General features: G+C 45.4%; 2 protein-coding genes across 2 annotated transcripts; one reads left to right on the forward strand and one right to left on the reverse strand.

Annotated features, from left to right (window-relative positions):
- Positions 1–7,128: 7,128 nt before the first annotated feature.
- LOC108918716 (mitochondrial fission 1 protein-like) lies at positions 7,129–11,462 on the reverse strand. Its single transcript, XM_018726197.2, has 5 exons — positions 11,381–11,462; positions 9,895–10,027; positions 9,563–9,639; positions 8,475–8,580; positions 7,129–8,209 (listed from the first exon to the last, which is right to left on the reverse strand). The coding sequence occupies exons 1-5, from the start codon at positions 11,423–11,425 to the stop codon at positions 8,109–8,111; spliced, it is 462 nt and encodes a 153-aa protein (XP_018581713.1). The 5' UTR covers positions 11,426–11,462; the 3' UTR covers positions 7,129–8,108.
- Positions 11,463–11,997: 535 nt separating this feature from the next.
- Positions 11,998–18,575, forward strand: zpax4 (zona pellucida protein AX 4). The gene is made up of 17 exons (XM_018726223.2): positions 11,998–12,116; positions 12,208–12,260; positions 12,453–12,542; positions 12,647–12,771; positions 12,858–12,998; positions 13,203–13,271; positions 13,482–13,685; positions 13,990–14,086; positions 14,416–14,633; positions 15,527–15,680; positions 15,756–15,964; positions 16,046–16,163; positions 16,376–16,581; positions 16,730–16,847; positions 16,996–17,165; positions 17,245–17,342; positions 17,844–18,575. Exons 1-17 carry the CDS (start codon positions 12,073–12,075, stop codon positions 17,971–17,973), a joined length of 2,244 nt encoding a protein of 747 aa, XP_018581739.2. The 5' UTR covers positions 11,998–12,072; the 3' UTR covers positions 17,974–18,575.
- Positions 18,576–18,628: the final 53 nt, after the last annotated feature.

Consider the following 18,628-nt stretch of genomic DNA (forward strand, 5'->3'; position numbering starts at 1 on the left):
AATAATAATACGTTTCTGAAATTCACAATACTGTATTTTTATCCCTGTTCTGTTAGATAGTGACCAAGGACCAGACTGTGTATTAGTGCTTTTTAGACACATTCCACAGCTTGTACAGTTATCAGTGTTCTGGGCGTTGTCCACTGCCTTCTATGTAAAGGCAGCCCCAGGGACGTGTGGGTTCATAAAGAGAGGTTTGAGGCTTGGGTATGGGATCCCATACCCTGGGGCCTCATCCTGTTGAGTGGGGGCCAAAGCGAGTGAGGCACTCGTGCAGAACTCGCAAAACTGCCAGGCTCTGTAGCAAAACTGTTCCTGTGCAGACACTTTTTTTTTGGCAGAAAGAATCTTTCTTGTGTGATTCGTTGCCCGGGTGATTCCCCTGCGGTTTTTCGGTCTCTTTGCCCCCTTACAAGTGCATCGGCCAGGCAGCTCGTAGTCTCAACCCCCACCCCAACAGTGCCGACTAATGATGAGATCTGGATGTGTCGGTGTTTCACCGTATCCATGGCAATTAAGATTGCCTCGACTGGGAGTGCTGAGAGAGCCAAGCTGTGGGGGCGGGGGTGTCCTAGAAGGCGCTTTTATTTCCCCAAGCTGACCATCAAACAGAACTACTCTGAGAGCTGTGTGGGAACCACAGTTCGGACACGAGCGTCAGGAGCGACAAAATGCTAACCGCCCAAGCAGCTCTGAATCAATGGGCCCCCAGGAAGCAGAGCCCCGTTTCTGCACCACCCTGGCATCTCTCTCGTCTCTGTGGCACAGCCTGCTTTGTGAAGGATCATCACGTCATCGGCGGACGAGCGGATCCTGGCAAAATCAGGACCTACGTGTCCGACTGAATATACTAGGTTAGCACGCAATTCAACTTTGTAGCAACAGGGTCCCCAAACTTGCGACTGAATGTCTGAAAGCACAAAGTATGTGTCATCGACTCAAAATGAACAGCTGCTCTTTTTACAGTAAAGCTGCTCTTATCCAAAGCGGACGAGAACTGTAACCCCGTATTTTGTGGGATATTTCCATGTGACCCTTCCAGTTAAATACTGGCCTTGAGGGCAGAATGGCAGGGTGCCTCGCACACATGAAACACAGACTCTTCTAGCACTAGCAGCCCTCAGACAGGTGCTCCCTGACACCCACCATGGGCAAAGAAGTATGCATTTACCCAACACTTTTCTCCAAAGTCTCTTACAATTACCTACAGAGCTGGACAATTTTACTGAACCAATTTTAGGGTAAATACCTTGCTCAAGAACACTACAGCTGAAGGTAGGCGTTGAACCTTGACCTTTGGATTCAAAGACAGCACTATGAAACACCAGGCTACCAGCTGCCTCCAAGTCTATGTTCACATTTAATTCATTTAGCAGATGTTTTCTCCAACTGTCAGTAAAGAAAATTACACACATAGCTGAGCTTTAGATGCACCTCTGATCGAGGAACACTTGGCTTGTCCAATACCACGATTTTCACTGATGCACATTAGACAAGTAGCTGCATACAGACTGGAGACTGATGGAAATACAGAGGTGCTCGTGACATAGTGTGATGCAAATTCATGGATCTGTTACGTGCTCAGGAGAGAAATGGGTCTGGGTTTGTGATGCTTCCACAAAGGGATTCAGTAGCTCTGATTATGTCGGGGTAGACAAAATTTGTTCCGCCACATTTGTATCTAAACCAAAAACTGGAGGGCATTTGATTTTAGACCCCTATCAGTAAGATCATCAAGTGGCCAGAGGCAGAGGAGGAGTACGGCACTATTTCTGGGATCTAGGGAGCGATCAAGTCCTGTAGGTATCAGGGTGTAGATGCTTTGACTGTCTTTGTAGGCCATACCCAGAGCGTTGAACTCGATAATGGCAGAAAGAGGAAGCACGGAGACAGAGAAACCCGAAGGAGCGTCAATGAAGCAGCGGCGCCTCGATGCTCTCCTGTATGTTTCTACACCTGGCACCGACCAGCACGAGGTCAACAGCTGCTCTCCCGTTGACCTCCCACAAGCACTTTATAACAGCCATGTGGTTATTGCCTGAAATATCCGTATCCGTTTGTATGCCTCTGCCCGGTTATGGTTTAACAACAGTTATCTCAGAGTGCACAAAGAACTCATTAAATTACAGTATAAACATTTCGAGTGCGTCTGCTTCCAGGAAATTGCTTCAAATCTAGGGAAGGACCAAGCGATCGTGCAGGACTGCCGAGGGAGCGCTGGCACATGGGAGGCTTTCCCAAGACAAATGGCAGGATGGCAGAGGGAGGGAAAAGTAGCCTGCGATGTGCCGAAAAGCTCCAACTAACAGCACTGCTCACATTCTCACCAACACTGTCAGCCTCTTAGCATCTCCAAAACAGTTTAATGACACCTAACACTTCATGTTTTTTTGGCTGTGATTTTACTGTTAGATGTGATAGATGGCTATCCTTGACTGCAGTAATGTGAGCAAAAATAAGTAATCAAAACCTGCTGGGGGAGAACCACGTACAGACTGGATGCTGTGCCAAGAAGTTGGTGAGGGGAGTGGTACCCAGTGTTCAGATGCAGATCCCTGTTATCTCCCAATTAAACACAAATAAAGCGCTCATCTGGCTTGTTACACAAATGGCAAACAAAAAGTGAGGAGGTGCAGGACCAGCCTCTTCTCCTGAGATTGTAACACTCATTAGTGTTACTGCCATATGGTACTTCTTTTATTTTGTTGATGCTGCACTTTGGACTGAAAGTGGGTGGTATGGTTGTACAGTGGGTAGCGCTGCTGTCTCACAGTGCCTGGGTTCAATCTCCGCTCAGTTTGTGTGGCGCTTGCATGTTCTCCCCGTGTCTGTGTGGGCTTCCTCTGGGTGCCCTGGTTTCCTCCCACAGTCCAAAGACATGGTGTTCAAGTTCACCCATAGTGTGTGAGTGACAGAGAGAGTGTGTTCCGCTGATGTATGGATGAGTGACCCAGTGTAAGTAGTGTATCTAGCAGTGTAAGTCACCACAGTGGATAAGGAGTGTGGGCTGATAACACCACATAGAGTTTGAGCGAAGTCACTTTGGAGAAAAGTATCAGCTAAGATAAATGTTAAAAAAAAAAAAAAAAAGTAAAAGATATGGGTTACGGGGCATCAAAACAATATTGAAAATAACCACATTAAATAAGTGTTTAGTTAGCTGACAGCTTTCTCCAAGATTATTAATGTTCGATAAACAATGAATTACCCATGTCAACACCAGGGTATTTTCACAGTACAGTTCAGGGTATTACAGCAGGAGGAATTAAAACCAGCGACATTCCGATTGCACAGCAGTGGCTCCAACAGACCATACAGCACGCGGCAGAGAGTAATGCTGATATGAAAATATTCATGTGTCAGTTTTAGCCAGAAAAAGCTGATGTTTGACAGGTGGAAGAGATCTGAACTTACATTTATTCATTTAGCTGACACTTTTCTCTAAACTGATGTTCAATTATTTACCTGTTTTTCCAACCGAAGCAATTTAGGCTCAGTACTTTGCTCAAGGGCACTACAGCTGGAGGGAGGATTTGAACCTCCAACCTTCAGGTCCAAAGGCAGCAACTTGGACCAATACACCAAGAGCCACCACTTTATTCAGCTGTTGGTTAAGTCCAAGAGCTGTTCGCTGAGCACCACTTAATTTTCCACGGGCAAACTGCACACTTTCTGCACCTCGCACCCGGCTCACCTGCATTACAGAGAGACCCCCTAATATTTCCTGGTCTGGGGGGGTGAATTCCTGTGTTGCACTGAGGGAGACACACGACAAGATTCTGGACAACGCGGACAACCGATTATATTCCCAACGAACAACTCCTTCCTCAACAGCGACACATGAATTCCGTGGGCAATAAATTCTTGTACTCGACCGTGTCACCGTGTGTGTCGGTGAGCGGAGCAGCTGCTCACGTGCTAGTGGTGCGCTGTAGCCTTACGTGGCCCCTTCGCGGGTTGTGGTTTTAGCGCAGTTTTTGTGGAGCTGCAGAAAAGGGAGAATCAATCAGGGCCATTGACAGCAGAAGCGGGAACAAATGCAGCAACACACACACACACACACACCTAGCTGGCAAGGACTTTGAGCCTCAATAAATACCATTTGAATAGGGAACAATATAATCTGAACGCATATAAAATGAAATGGTTTACAGCAGCTTAGTTAAGAAATTATGACAAAACTGTGAAATATAGCTGTACCACAAACGATTAGTATCACCAGCCTGTGACACACTATACTGCGGTCATTTACGAAATGAAATATGACCACGTCTGAACATTATGAAAAGACGGTCTGAGAGCAGTGGGATTCGCTGGAAACCATAACCTTTCCGTTTTTACGGTTTAACAGTCTGGTGATTTTAGCACTTAATATACAATGATAAAATAATACAGTCATTAACGTTTCACCACATTCTGGAATCGCTACTGTACAGTAATTACACTGATTCCACTGGAGTATTTGTTCAAGCTTTAAGTGTATATTTGGCATTTGACTCCAGCTGAACACACACGTTTGCAGTCAGAATTGTGCTTGGAAAAGTACAACAAAGAGATTGCTGGGGTGTGTTGAAGTAATCAGTAGTAAAATAATATCTGAGGGCTATTTACTATTAATAGCAGGAATAAAATCTCAGCTACAACTCTCTGGGCACAGACAGATCTTATGGTTGTCTCAGGAAGTTTGTGTGCGTGTGTGTGTGTCCACCCCAATGTGGCGCACGGTGAGCAACACCTGCTGCAATAGCACAGGTGGTGCCACAAGTACAATTAGTCTCCAAAAGTCAGTCGTTAATAAGTAACAGTCGCCATGGAGGAACTGATCACAAGTTAAGGTTAGAAAGAGGTACCACAGCTGTCATCGAGTGTGGAATGAGCCCCGTCCACCAGGCAGGACCGTCCAGTTTTCCTGTCTTGAGAGCACGCTCGGCCGCAGACGGACAGGGAGTGCCGGCGAGGTTGGCGTTCGCACCCGAGGCCGTGTCCAGTCAAAGAGCGGAACGAGAGACAGGTGATGGCAGACAGATGGCATCGGACACCTGGGGACAAGGCAAAGAGTTGAGAGCTTGTCCGCATACTGAGCGCATTGTGCGAGATGCATGCAGCACGTACGGAAAAATTTAACAAAAACCGAACGCACCCACACATACACACACACGCAACCATGACTCTTCCGCGTGACACGCAGGTTTTGACCCACATGACAATATTACGGTCGAATAGGAAATGCCGGCCATGGTAAAAAACTGGTTTGCTACAAAGCCAGCCTGTACGTTAATGATGTTGAATTTATGAGCGTTACTACAGTTGCCTCATACTTTCCAGCATCAAACACTCATCCTGCCCATATCTTTGACCCAAGGTAAAATGAAGATCAGATCAGATCAGATTTTGGAATTAGATTACGGTTGTATTTGTATTACAGCTGGTGCCATGTCCACATTATGGCAATGCTGAACCTTGACTTTAATTGTGACGTATTAAACACACACACACACACACACACACACACACACACACACACACACACACACAGGAGAAACACACCTCAGTGCACATGGTTTTTCAGCAGATGACAATGGGCACATAAATGGAGACAGTGAACTTCTACACATGGTCACAAAGCAGGTTTAATGGGGCCACGAATAAATTTACAGTAGCAAAGCAGTCCAGTTATGAGAGGCACAGGCCTCAGACCTTGCTCTTTTTATTACTGTTATTATTATTATTATTATTAATTGGCTACTTTCATTCAAGGTGACTTACTACAGTGATGTGAACCAGTGAGCACTCTTGGACTGAATGCTGGGTTGCCCCCTTTGGCAGAAATAACTGGATGTCAGCATTTTCTAAACTGTCTCTAAGACAGTCTTATAGAGATGGGCAAGTAACACAACATTTACTCCATTACTTAGGTAAATTTCTGCATGAATTTCACTCATTTTCCTTAAGTGCTTGCTCAAGTCAGGGTTGCACTGGTGAAGTGGGGCACACTGCGGCCAGGACGCCATTGCATAACACGCTGGGGAAATGGTACTTTTCAGAGTAATTTTTAGCTTTGATACTTTTAAGCATTATTCACGTTGAAAAAGGCCATCTGTAAACACAAGCACCAGAAAGGGGGGAAAAAAAAAAAACTCAAATTTTGCTTTTAGGCATAAACTGTTATATTTTGATAGTTATGTATTTTGCTTACCATTACAAATCTTTATTCACATTTCATGGAGAAGTGTTTTTGTAATCTTGTAAAAAAAAAATAACATGTTTGGGTATACATTTCTTCAAATACTAGCATCGTGATCCATGGGAATTAGGCATTTACATTTATTGCCAAATGGGGGGGGGGGGGGGGGGGGTAGCACACATCAGTTGTAACTGATGTAGAAAACAACGAACATGTCACATCTCTAGCTGCCAGTACCATTACATCACAAGGCGTAGGAAAGGCCAGACATGAGCGCTGCCTATGCCAGCACATGGACTCTAGGAAACCCCCATTTTTATTGCTCAACTGTTCAAATTATGGTGCACACGGGCAAATCCACGTAGAAAAGATAGTAGTGTGTTATCAGTATAAGAAAGTGTCACTAATGGGCGCTGGCTATAGCCGTGTATAGAACATAAATACCACTTCCTGCAGTCTTTTTTGAACACAAATGTCATTTTAATTAACCCATTATAGTGTCATACATGTGCCCTGTATACAGTATTCTTATAAATATTCCAGTAACAAAGAGCATTAGTTATTTAGATATTCTTTGCCATCTAAAAGCTCGAATTCAAGAGACAGCCACACAAACCAATATGACTCAAGCTGGTCTCTGTTAGCAGCATGGTCAACTGCATCCATTCTGACCTCAGGAGCCAAGCAGCAAAAGCATTAACATAAGTAAATGGCATAAACAGTATGATAAACACCCCAACACTGTATTATTTCCATTAGGGCTTATAAAATCAAGTTGACCTGACAGATAGAAGACTGGTTCTGCAGTTAAAAAAAATCATGTTACGCGTCTCTCTCTTGCACGCACACACGGCTACCCAACAGAGCCACGTAAGAAAGCATTCAAAACTGTATGGGTCAGCCATATTAATGACCCATCTGACTTCATAAGTGAGAACGAGGAGGGGGGGGGGGGGGGGGGGGGGAGCGACAGTAGAAAAAAACTAAACAAAAACTTACAATGAGAAACAATTTAAGGCCTTTTTTGGTCAGATAAATACAATCACCACTTTATCACTTCATCAAAGGTTCACTTTGTGCACATTAGCAACTGTCAGTTGATCAGTATTTTTATCAGGTTTTTTGGAAGTGGGGGTTAAAGGTTTAGGTGGTTACCATACAAGGTTAAGAAATTACATTATATAAACCAGGGTGTATTTTTTTTTTTTTTTACCCCTTCATCTGGACTCCAGATGAAAACTACATTGTATTATTAAACAAAAGCACAACAGTGGGTATCAGTTCTCTCATCTCTGGATGAGCACAAGATCAGCTGTCAGCATAGTCCTTCTGAGGACAGTCATGTTCTCCACTCCAGCAACACAGGCAGCAGGTTTACAGACTATGTCAGCAACTGAACGTTAGTGTTCCATGCGGTTCCATGGTGCTCCATTTAGCGTTATCACCTTTTGACAAAAGGGAAAACTGGATCCATAAACAAAACCTCACCATCTTTGTTCTCATCAGCAGCGCTGGGGATGTCACCAATATCAACAAATTCAACATTTGCAACATCACTATCATCATTTCCTATCCAGTCTACAATGAGTTTTGCAGCAGAATACCTTCTCACCACTTTGCAGACAACAATAATAAGAAAATGGCCAACATGAAGCGTGTTGTTCTATCACAGTACAGGACCATATATGAGAAAAGGAAATGACATCAAGAAGTGCAAAAATTAGTTAGGCTGAAAAATGACACAGCAGAAACCGGCAGTGGGGTATGAGATGCACCGTGTGTTAGTCTCCAAGGATTAGTGTGAGACGACCATGACTGAGCCCTGTTACGATGTAGAGCTGCCTTCTATTTCCGGAGGGAATCCCAGAAGACCGCAGCTTGTAATGAAAGGATCTGAGGTGCCGTGGCAGACAGCTGTGGATCATCAGGCCTTTTTCACCGCCGCCCAAACAGCCAGACCTGCTATGCCAGCGAGGCCGAAGACAAGGCCAACGCCTCCAACGATTGCCATGCCTACCAGTCCATCTGTATGGGGGGGAAACAAAAACACACTTTATAACATGCTTACAGCTGTGATCATATGACACTCATGCATGTATCTTAGACCCAGTATTCAGCCCTAACTGAGGTGATGTTCTACAGGGGTTTTGGACACCAAATACAGTCAAAATACCCAGCATCCAGCTTTTGAATTTTCCACATATGACAACCAGTTGTGTATTACTGAGTTACTCATGAACCTGCCACCCCAGCCCTAGAGCTCCCTCACACTTCCTGAGCCCAATCTTACCCCTCTTCAGAGCTTTGTTGATCATTTTCTCCAACTCCAAAGCTTGTGTGTTCCCCGGTTCATTTTTCAGCAAGATCCGGATGTATTTCAGACCCTTCTCATAGTCCTGTGTGCGTGAGATGGCAGAGAGCAAGGGAGACGGAGTGAAATGTGATGGACATTGGATTCTCACAGTAACACAAATTAACTACTCATTAATCTGTTTAAAAGATCATTAAGACTCCATGCTGCATGTTGACTGTTCCTACATAACTGGGGAAAAAAAATTATATATAACTATAGTCTGCAATAGAAGCTCCCTCCATAACTATGTGCTTAATGTAAGACTAACTTACTTCTACTAGAATAAGTAACTTTTGGGCAGAACGATAAATCAAATGAATCCAGGAATACGTGATCACCGTTGTGGAACTTGTGAGACAGCGCTATATGAGTCCCCTGCTAAATGTCATAACCTTTGGCCACAGCAGTGTATTTACTTGTACCTGTAATGTATTTGCATTTTCTCTGTATACAGATTCTGTCCCTATACTGCTGTGACCCAGTGCTGTTTTACTGTTAAATGATAATTTGTTTATTTTTAAATTAATGATCTCCTTCAAGATCAGAAGCACCTTATGGGAAATACTGCTTGCTCCCGCTATGCAAACTGTGGAATTCTCTTCCCAAGAAGAACAGGGATTATCCCAATGTAGGAGCCTTTAAACCCTGGCTTAAGACCCACATGTTTAGAACTGCCTTTAAATAACAAACCAGAGTGCTGCTTCTTCCGTTCTCATAATTTGTTTTACCATTATTTTTTCCTTCATATTATTTTGTTGATCACATAGAAATTTTATAAAGCATTTTACATGCATTTTTATTTATGAATTAGTTTTATTATTGTAATTTATATCTTTACTGTGAGGATACTGAAAAGCTATTTTAATTGGCAGTATATAAAGTTTATTAGAAAAAAATCCACATATCCTTATGTACCATATAAAAATGTGTGCAGTAGTCTTTTTTTTGCCAGCAGTAACTTATAATCCCAGAGTTCTCCCTAGTAATTAGAAATTCTGTCATGTAACACTTAGCCCTTATTGCACCTTAAGTTTGTAGTTTGCCACAGCAAGATAGAACAAGTAGTCTCTTTGCTCAGCCTTGGGGCCCTTGTGAACAAGGTCTGTCAAAACATAAAAATACACATGAATGACGGTTAAAATTATGATGCTCACATCAGTTATGTGTTTATGACCACAAGAGATCAGATTCATTGACCTGTAAATCTAGTCTTTGGAGATACGAGAATACAAAAGGCACAACACTTGCTCTGACTGATTTAATGCAGTGCAGATCTATGATTTACGATACGTTTGAGCTCTCTCCACCTTGCTGTACCCTCTTAGAGCCTTGCTGGCTGTCCTGTGCCATTTCTCACCCTCCAGCAGGGCAGCTCCTTTTTGGATGTCCTCTGAGTACTTGCTACGTATCAAACACCAAGCATACTCGAACGCAGTCACTCTGGACACAGTTCCTTTCACCAGCTCCGCGTTGTACTTCTTCTCAAATTTCTGGGAAAAAAGAAAAACAGAATTAACTGAAGGATCATAATCTCAGGTGCATTTATCCATCTGTGTGTCTAACAGGGTCAAACTGCTCAAAAAACTGCTGCTTTAGTCATCAGGACATAAATCAGCTCTGAACAGATCTAGAGTGTTGGGCAGGGAGCTGTTGTTCATTGAGGGGAGGAGCCATAATGAGTCTTTCGTATCTTCTTTAACGGGCGAATAAGCCAGTGTTAAAGTTAATGTTCTCATTTCAATACATGCGGGTGCACAGCAGAAACTAATTATGGTTTGGTCAAGTTTATGTTACTTCATTTAGCAGACACTTTTCTCCAAAGAGAATTACAACAAACACTATATAGCGTTATCAGCCCATACATTATTCCCCCAAGGTGACTTACACTGCTAGATAGACTACTTACACTGGGTCACTCATCCATACATCAGTGAAACACACTCTCTCTGCCACTCACACACTACAGGTGAACCTGAACAGCATGTCTTTGGAGTGTGGGCAGAAACCAGAGCACCCAAAGACTTATACTGCTAAATACACTACTTACAATGGGTCACTCATCCATACATCGGTGGAACACATTCTCTCTGACACTCACACACTATGGGGGAACCTGAACAGCATGTCTCTCGACAGTGTGGATGGAAACCGGAGCACCCAGAAGAAACCCACGCAGACATGAGAACATACAAACTCCACACCTACTGAGCGGGGATCAAACCCACGTCCTCTCGCAGGACAGCAGTGCTACTCGCCACCGTGCCATAAATCAGCCTGGTGCTGCACCAACAGTTCACACATGCACTACAATTACCGATATGACAATAACAGAAATGAGACCACAGGCCACTGATCTCTGAGGTGAAAGTAACTTACATTCAGTTTATCATTATATAATGTGAAGGTCTTGTAATAATAAGATCTGCAACTTATTCTATTTCTCTGGATTTTGCAGCTTTCTGCTGCTACTAGTATAAACTACACCCACTAACGTCTTCTTTACTTAACTACTTCAGCTTGAGTACCAAGGTACTACACTTCGGGGCGGGACTCAAGCCAACAACCTTCAGTGCACAAGCCCGTGTCTTTAGTTGCTGTGTTTGCATGAAACATTGAAAGCTCAGAGAATAAGACATAAACTTTATGATAAAGAAGCAGGGTTCTTGCCCAACATGATGATTTCAGACTGAGTGAGTGCCTTAGCTTCCGGAAGGAAACAAACAGCAGCCGAAATGTGGCTAACAGTTAAACTCCAACAGACACACGTATCTATTTCAGAAACCCCACCCGAAGCGACAGCTCCACTTTAGTTTAGCCCTCGTCCATCAGACCCTTCTGCCTACCAGCAGATCCTGCGGTGCGACCACCTCTGCGATCACAGCCTCCATACTTCCGGCAACACGGGCCCCACTCTTCTTCCCTGCTCCTGCCACATTCCTGCAACGCGGCGACAAACGAGAGTGCAGTGCGCGTACTGCCCCCTACCGCCCCGGAGGGGATTTACAGCATTTCATCCGCTGGTACTGCGGGACATTTTTTACCGCGGTCTTTCTGCCTTCGTACCTTGATCGCGGGTGCTGCACTGGGGCGGGAGTTTAAAGCAGCATCCGACAGCTGGCTTCACCCCCTCCTCTATGGACAGAGAAAGCGCTAATAAATTAATTTTAAAGCGTTCTAATATGTTGCACTGATCCCGTCCGTCCCAAATGTCCGGCAGCAGTGGCAAAATCGACGAGAAACTTTGTGAGAAAATAGTATGGGAGATAGTCTAAAAATCCGCGTGCTGCTCCGCTGTTATACCACTCTCATCTGAAAGCACGATATTATTCGCATCCAGCTCCACACCAGCCGCAGACAGGAGACCACAGCCAAACCACCCCCCTCAATTAACCAATTACAGGTCACGTGACCTTGGCGCTTCCCGTGAAAATGGCGCCAAAGGGGACGTTGTTCTGGTCAAGCATTCGAATGTCACCAAGGAGCGAATCTGAGCCCTTTGTTTCAAGCCAGAAACGAGTTCAGAGCTTTGAGGATCATGTTTAGCTCTGTCTTGGCTGTGGTTTTGATAAAAATGCTGAGGTCAGCTGTTTCTGGAGCTGCTGTCTGGAGTGTGTTTGAGGTGTTCACGTGTGTTCAGAAGGAGTTTGACCTGTGACTCTCTTTCTTCCAGCATACTCTTGCTGTGTGTGCTGTCCGTGTGTGTACCAAGTAAGGGTCCAGTTGGTGAGCCAGTTTTGTTTTTCTTGACTGCAGATTGTTTATGACTAAGTAACTTCTCAAAATGTAGGTTATTGTGTTGTGTGTATTTTTGACCCAACGCTCAACAAAAGTCTCACTTCCTAAATTGGCACCCACTACGTTGTGGATGCAGTAAAGCTGTTTTTATGTGTGTGTGGATCATGCTTGTGCACCAAGGGATGTTCAGGACAGAGTGTCGGGATGGCCACTTCTGGCTCACCGTCGGTTCCGGCTTCCTGGGCCGCATGTTTCGATTTGACACCGAAGGTGGGCAGTGCTTGCGTTTTCTGCTCAATGCCGTAGAAAACTGCACTCATTCCCACGTAGGGCTGAATAACATGATTTCTGATGCTGTATGCATCCCATCCCAGGCCGCAGTGGTGTCCATACTGTGTCTGACCAGCGTGCTGCAATATGTGGTTATACAATGTTGCTTGACTCATGGGGCAATCTGGTGCTGCGCGCCTCGTACCTGGCCTGTGACGTGGACACTCGGGTGGGTTCCCGTGACGTGTTAAAAAGGACTCTTGTAACGATAAGTGTGCAGGCTGAAAGTGACCACTCTTTTGTGGACTGTTCCAGGAACACACTGGAATCCAGCTAATGGTGTGGTTTGTGAACAAGGAGGCCAATGATGAGGAGACCTCATACCCCTTCCTACTAACCTGCCCCCTTCAGCAGTGGAGTCCCCGTGAGATCATGTGTGAGGAGAACTACATGGAGGTGAGCACATCCTGATGCTGCAAGGGTGTCCGCGTATCCATCTTTAAAGGAAGCAGGTCCATAAGTGTTTTCTTCAAGTTGAACTAGTCTTTCCTCTCAACTTATTGCCAAAGTCACAATTACTTGGACAACACAAGCTGTTTATGTGACAAATTTTAAGTTTTTACCATGTTCAGTAAATCTGAGATGTTGATTCTCCTTTAGGTGTCTGTCAAGAAGCCAATTCCTCCAGTTGTTCAGAAGGGCCAAGAGTGGATGACACCTCCTCCCAAGGTATGTGTCATGAATGTTTCCTCCAACTACTTGCTGGTGAGATCCTAAGTCCTTCAGCTACCTGGAGGCCAACAAAGCTCTGAATATTGATATTCTTGGTGAGGATGCATGTGGTAAATCCCATGGGTTTGTTAAAGAAAATAGTTGTAAAAATAACCGTTGTCCTTAGTCCAATGGCTGTATGTAGCTTGTCTCATGTTTTCATGCCAGAGGTCAGAGCAAGGGGGAATGAAGGAATGGCGGGTGGTGTTCCGGATTCCACCGGGTGCTCAGGAAGACATGATGTCCACCCCAGTAAGGGAGCAGACATTGACCCTGATGGAGGCTGAACAGTTGGGCTACCACATCAATTTCACAGGCAGTCGCATTCTTCTGCGCTGTGGCTATTCCTCACCATTCTCCTACGTCCTGAAGGTCTGCTCATGGTCTCCACCTGCCCTGAATTTCACTGCTTCACAAATGCAGTAGGTGCTTTCAGGCCCCAATAGTCTTGGGGTGTGTTACATCTCAGTATATGCTGATTCCAGTTGGTGTACTAGGAGCAAGTTAGGTCTTCTAAAGCCAGATCTATAACCAGCTGATCTATGGCCCCAGTGGATTGGAGTCTCCCCTGCTTGAGAAAGCCATTTGAAAGTTCTTAAGGTGTTGGGTTGGTCTGGGACTCATTGCTTGGTGATAACAGCTGATGTGGTGTTTATCTTGCCACCACTGTTCATAGGTGAAAGGAATTGACCTGGAAGTCATCAGCATCACCATCTTCTATCGGTACCAATGGACGCTCTTCAAGGTGGATGCCTCAGTGGCTTGCAGCTTGTGTATGTCTCTCCTTTGAGTAAATCTCTACCTCCAGTCTTTAGGGTGTGACTGGTGACTCTGTGACTTTTGGAGAGTCCCATTGCTGCTGACATAGTTACTACATTGGCTGTCTGTCTCTGTAGACCCATTTGTGTTCTGTCATTCAAGTTTTGGCAACAGAGTTGCTACATCCCACTCCCATTGTTTGATGGGTCAGGGTTTGGCTCCATTTCCTTATGGAAGGGAGGAACGTTTCAAAGTGGTGACCCAATGGCATACAGAACACTTCCATGCGTGTGGTCATAGTGTTTTTGCAAGTCATCTGATTTGGTTCTCCATCCTTGGAAAGACAAAGGTACAATGGATGGTACCTACATCCTGTGGAGCATCCCCCAGATCCTCCCCCCACTGGTGCAGGGCCCTGTCAGAAACCAGGGGGCGAGAATGGGGGTTGGAGGTCGTCTCCTGAGCGCCTGCCTCATACAACAGAGGGGCTACAAAATGGAGGTGCGAGATGGAGTCGTGGAAGTCCGAATTCCATTTGGTGCAGTTGGCGGCCAGATCAAGGTATGACGTGCGCTGACAATGTTTTTAATGAATATTAAATCTGTGCAAAGCTGTGGCTCACTGCATGTGACTGCCATTCAACCTCAGCTCTTAAGTACGTTTTTAGAGTTGAACCCTTCCCTCAAAGGCTTCTGTACAATAGGATAAAAATGGCTACAGCTGCTTATGAAGGGCATTAATGCAATTGGAGCTCAGGTTCAAGGGGAGGAACAAGGAAAAACTGAATAAGATAAGAATGTAATTGCACTACACAGGACCCAGGGCTAGCTCACAGGTTGGTCCTGTATGGAGAAGTCCCGAGTTGTCAAAGCACTAAATTATCAACAGCTTCACTGCTGGTATCCCAACTTTTGCTTATGTGGTGGGGAATTCCTGTGTCCTGTACCACTAGGGTTGGAGGTCACTGTTATGCTGTTGGTGACTTTTGGAGAAGCGCTTAGTTCGTTCGGCAGCCTGTCACTTTCCATGGACCCCTTTAGCTCTGCTACTGATGAGTAAATTGTTTGTGGTATGTTATTGGGGAGCAGCACCTAATGCAGAACTGTCTGAGGTACTGATGGTCCCTTAGCTTGCTGCGTGTTGCAGTTGACTTCTAATCTTGTGACTTTGATTCACCAAACAGGTGAACTTGCCAAATGAGTTTAGTGTTAATGCTCTACTTGTACATCACTTTGGAAAGGGCATCGGTGCACATTACGCAAGCATCTGCAAATATAACTGTCAGGGAACGCAAAAGTTTATGCAGTAGTAGCAACAGCAGAGCCCTGATCCAACAATAGGTTGACTGCCTACAGCTTGCAATGAAGATTTTGGGCCTTATTTACTTTTACAGTAGCATTTTTTCTTTTTTTTTTTTTTTTTTTTCCCCCCCCCTTCCTCTTCCCACCCTACAGAGTCATGTGATGGCTGGGCGGTACTCCCAGTCATACTCTGTAGACCTGTTCTATGTACAGCAGTGGGGAGATGCTCAATGGACCCTGACTCGGCACCGCTCCTTCCGCCCACTGTGGACTACTCCCAGCCCTCACTCCCCTCGGCTAGTCAACCGTGAGCCCTAACATCCCTGCTTGGGTGTTGAGGTTATAAACAAATGCCTTGTGTTTATTCTCTCTGTCCTTCCAGTCACAGTCCCTGAGGAGGGAGACTTCTCGGTGACTCTTGGTGTTTTCCCTCCTGATGTGTCACTGGCTAATGTCACCATAGCAACCCTCACAGTCCCCTTAGCAGGGGCTGAAGAGCTGGGGTTACGGGTTACGCAGGTCCCCTTCCCCAATGGTACCCATGCCTACTTGCTGCAGGTGCCTTTCCCTCACCCACTGGTCTCCCAGAAGGTACAAGAACACCCATGTTCCCCATTGTTCTCTTGACCAGCTGTGTAGCCAAGCTTGAAATGGAAATCTCTTCTCCCTCAGTATCTAGGTGGGAAGTACAGGAGGTATACACTGGCGGTGACCTTCACTCTCCTCATCTCCCCACACAGAGAAGTCTTCACTCACTCTGCCAGTGTGGTGTGTGACCTGCAGGATGTTGGTGAGGAGAGTTCAGTTCAGCTTTGTACTCCAGGCCATCACATCTGGGAAGTGATACAGGTCATTTAGGACCCAAAAGCCATTGTCCCTCAAGCATTATCCATTATACTCCATATCCATCCAGTGTCCTGTATGTGGAACTCCTTGAATAAGCAGACATACCAGTGAAGTCTTATTGCCTACATCCCTTTCCATATGTGCTTCCCACCCCAGTTCTGCCCAGGGTTGAGGGCCGCTGTACAGATAAGACCATGAAGCTCACGCTGCACCGTGGAAACATGGACACACAATGGGCCATCTTTTTTGGGAACCACAGGCTGGAGCCAGACCTGGTAGAGTTTGGTGGCTACAGTCTGGAGGCTGCAGATGACTATTTCACTGTGGAGGTGCCACTCTACAGCCTTGGGATGGCATATGAGGTGAGTGACCCTGGTGTCCTGCAGGAGTTGGCCAGGGATATGCATCTCGCATGTCATATTCTTGTGAAGGACATTCCTGTTTGGGTTAAGTCCTTATGTCTACTTAAATTTTATCACATGAACTAGGTCATCTCTTTTCATCCTTCAGGACCTCAGTCTACAGGGGCTGTTGGCCAATGTGGCTGTCAGTGTGCTGGATGTGGAGACTGGTGCTGTAGAGCAGACATTCATCCAGCGCTGCACCTTCCATGTCAGGGAACTCATGGGTAAAATCTTGGCACAGAACCCAGACTGGGTGCAAGTGACTGTCAACCAGGGTGGTGTTTCTGCTTCTAGTAGCCATATCTGTGGAATAGTGGTTTGACTGACTGACCATTGCTTGTTTCACTCTCTCCACTGATGTGTTGTGGACAGTCTGTCTGCCGAACAGCTGGATGGTGGTGGTGGTTGACACAGCCAGAGTTGTCCCTCCGCTTGACCCTCGGGACATTGCTCTGCTGGACCCCAGTTGTAGGCCCAAGGAGATGGACCGCACTCGTGCATTATTCAGCTTCTCACTGGACTCCTGCGGCACCATCCAAGGCGTGAGCGAGCTGTCTGGCCCATCTGTGGACTGCTTTGGGCAATCGGGGCAAATAGCTAAACTGGGTGTTCCTCACGCAGGTGGAGGGCAAAGACCTGGTTTATGTAAATGAAGTGCGGTACATGCCCCGGTACCTCCCCATACCACAACCCTTTTTCCACCCGTTCTACTACTATAGGTGAGAGGCTTGGCTTCTGTCTGTAGCTAACTGATAATATGTTGATAAACTGGCTCCCCCCCCCCCCCCCCCCCCCAGTTCATTTACTTTCAAGTGCATTTTTTTTTTAATCCATTTTCTAAATTGTATGAAAGCAAACACAAGGGAATGATGTCAGGAAGCAGTACTCAGACAAGCATATGTGGCATCTTAATTGAATTTATGTTCTGTTTACAACTGTCTGTTTCAGGCTAAATTAGTTCTGATGTTGCTTGTAGCTAATAATATAGCTTAAGTGTATTTAATAGTGCCTAAGCAGTGACTGAATTCAATGATTTGGTATCAAACATCTATTGATTGCAACTGAGGTGATGGAGTTGAAACAAATTGTGAACCCACTTCTGTTTGTAAGGCAAGGAGCTGATTTTATTTAATGTGACACTTGTATAAGTTCTGTGTTTACTACAACAAAACCTGCATTTATGAATAGACAAGTTCTTAATTTCCTCTGGTCTTCTCTAGACAGCCACTGGGCTGCCGCTACCCACTGAATGGCACCCGGACTCTAGCCATCTACCAGTCCCGTCTCTGGCCCCTCAGCCGCACCCGCCCCTCCCAGCACAATCCCTTTGTCAGAGCTGAGAGAGGGTGAAGCTAAGCAGTACGAGCATCTCCACCAGTGTAGGCTTACACACTGCAGTATGTGTGTGTGTGATCCTGATTAGTGTCTCCAGGTAACTCTCTTCCTCCAGTGCCCTGTGCTGTGACGTAGTTAGGTTCCAGGGCCTATAGCTGGATGGGGGGCCCCCTCCGCAGCGCTGCTCTCTTGGCTGCACTGTGTCTAATAAAAACACTTGTGCCCCATAAACTGTTCTGTCTGTCCTTTTGTATCCATCTATATGCAGCTATTGTGGAATTTGTCGTCAGGTGCATAACAGGCCTTGTCTTGGCAGAACAGTTTAACTTTTTTGTTTGGGTGCTGACCTTGCAGAACCACCGTGCTCCCTGTGGTAGCAGTACTTGGCACAAACAGGACAGTATGTGGTGGTCCAATCAATAACTATATTCAGTGTCCAGTTTCAGTATGTGCTAATCATGACTTCCTTAAATTATTCGGGAGATGATGCAGTTTTGGTTTGGTCAGAAAAAGCAGCTTTTTGAAAGGAGACAAAGTAGTTTGGCTCTATCAATTGTAAAGTTGTTTACAGCTTTGTAAAATAGCACACCTTTAATTTCTTTAAGTTAGGAAACAGTTGAAATAAAAGCTTCTTTCTATATAGGGCCGGGGGGGGGGGGGTTTAAAAAAA

The sequence above is a fragment of the Scleropages formosus genome, chromosome 21 (assembly GCF_900964775.1).
Source record: "Scleropages formosus chromosome 21, fSclFor1.1, whole genome shotgun sequence".
Classification (NCBI taxonomy): Eukaryota; Metazoa; Chordata; class Actinopteri; order Osteoglossiformes; family Osteoglossidae; genus Scleropages; species Scleropages formosus.

Excerpts from the sequence above, each read along its gene's own strand:
- LOC108918716 (XM_018726197.2), bottom strand. The coding sequence starts at position 11,425 with ATGGAGGCTGTGATCGCAGAGGTGGTCGCACCGCAGGATCTGCTG. Across the intron at positions 10,028-11,380 it reads TCGCACCGCAGGATCTGCTG|AAATTTGAGAAGAAGTACAA; the intron begins GTAGGCAGAAGG and ends CTTTTTTCCCAG. Across the intron at positions 9,640-9,894 it reads AGGAGCTGCCCTGCTGGAGG|ACCTTGTTCACAAGGGCCCC; the intron begins GTGAGAAATGGC and ends ATGTTTTGACAG.
- zpax4 (XM_018726223.2), top strand. The coding sequence starts at position 12,073 with ATGTTTAGCTCTGTCTTGGCTGTGGTTTTGATAAAAATGCTGAG. Across the intron at positions 12,999-13,202 it reads GTGAGGAGAACTACATGGAG|GTGTCTGTCAAGAAGCCAAT; the intron begins GTGAGCACATCC and ends ATTCTCCTTTAG. Across the intron at positions 14,634-15,526 it reads CAGTTGGCGGCCAGATCAAG|AGTCATGTGATGGCTGGGCG; the intron begins GTATGACGTGCG and ends CCCACCCTACAG.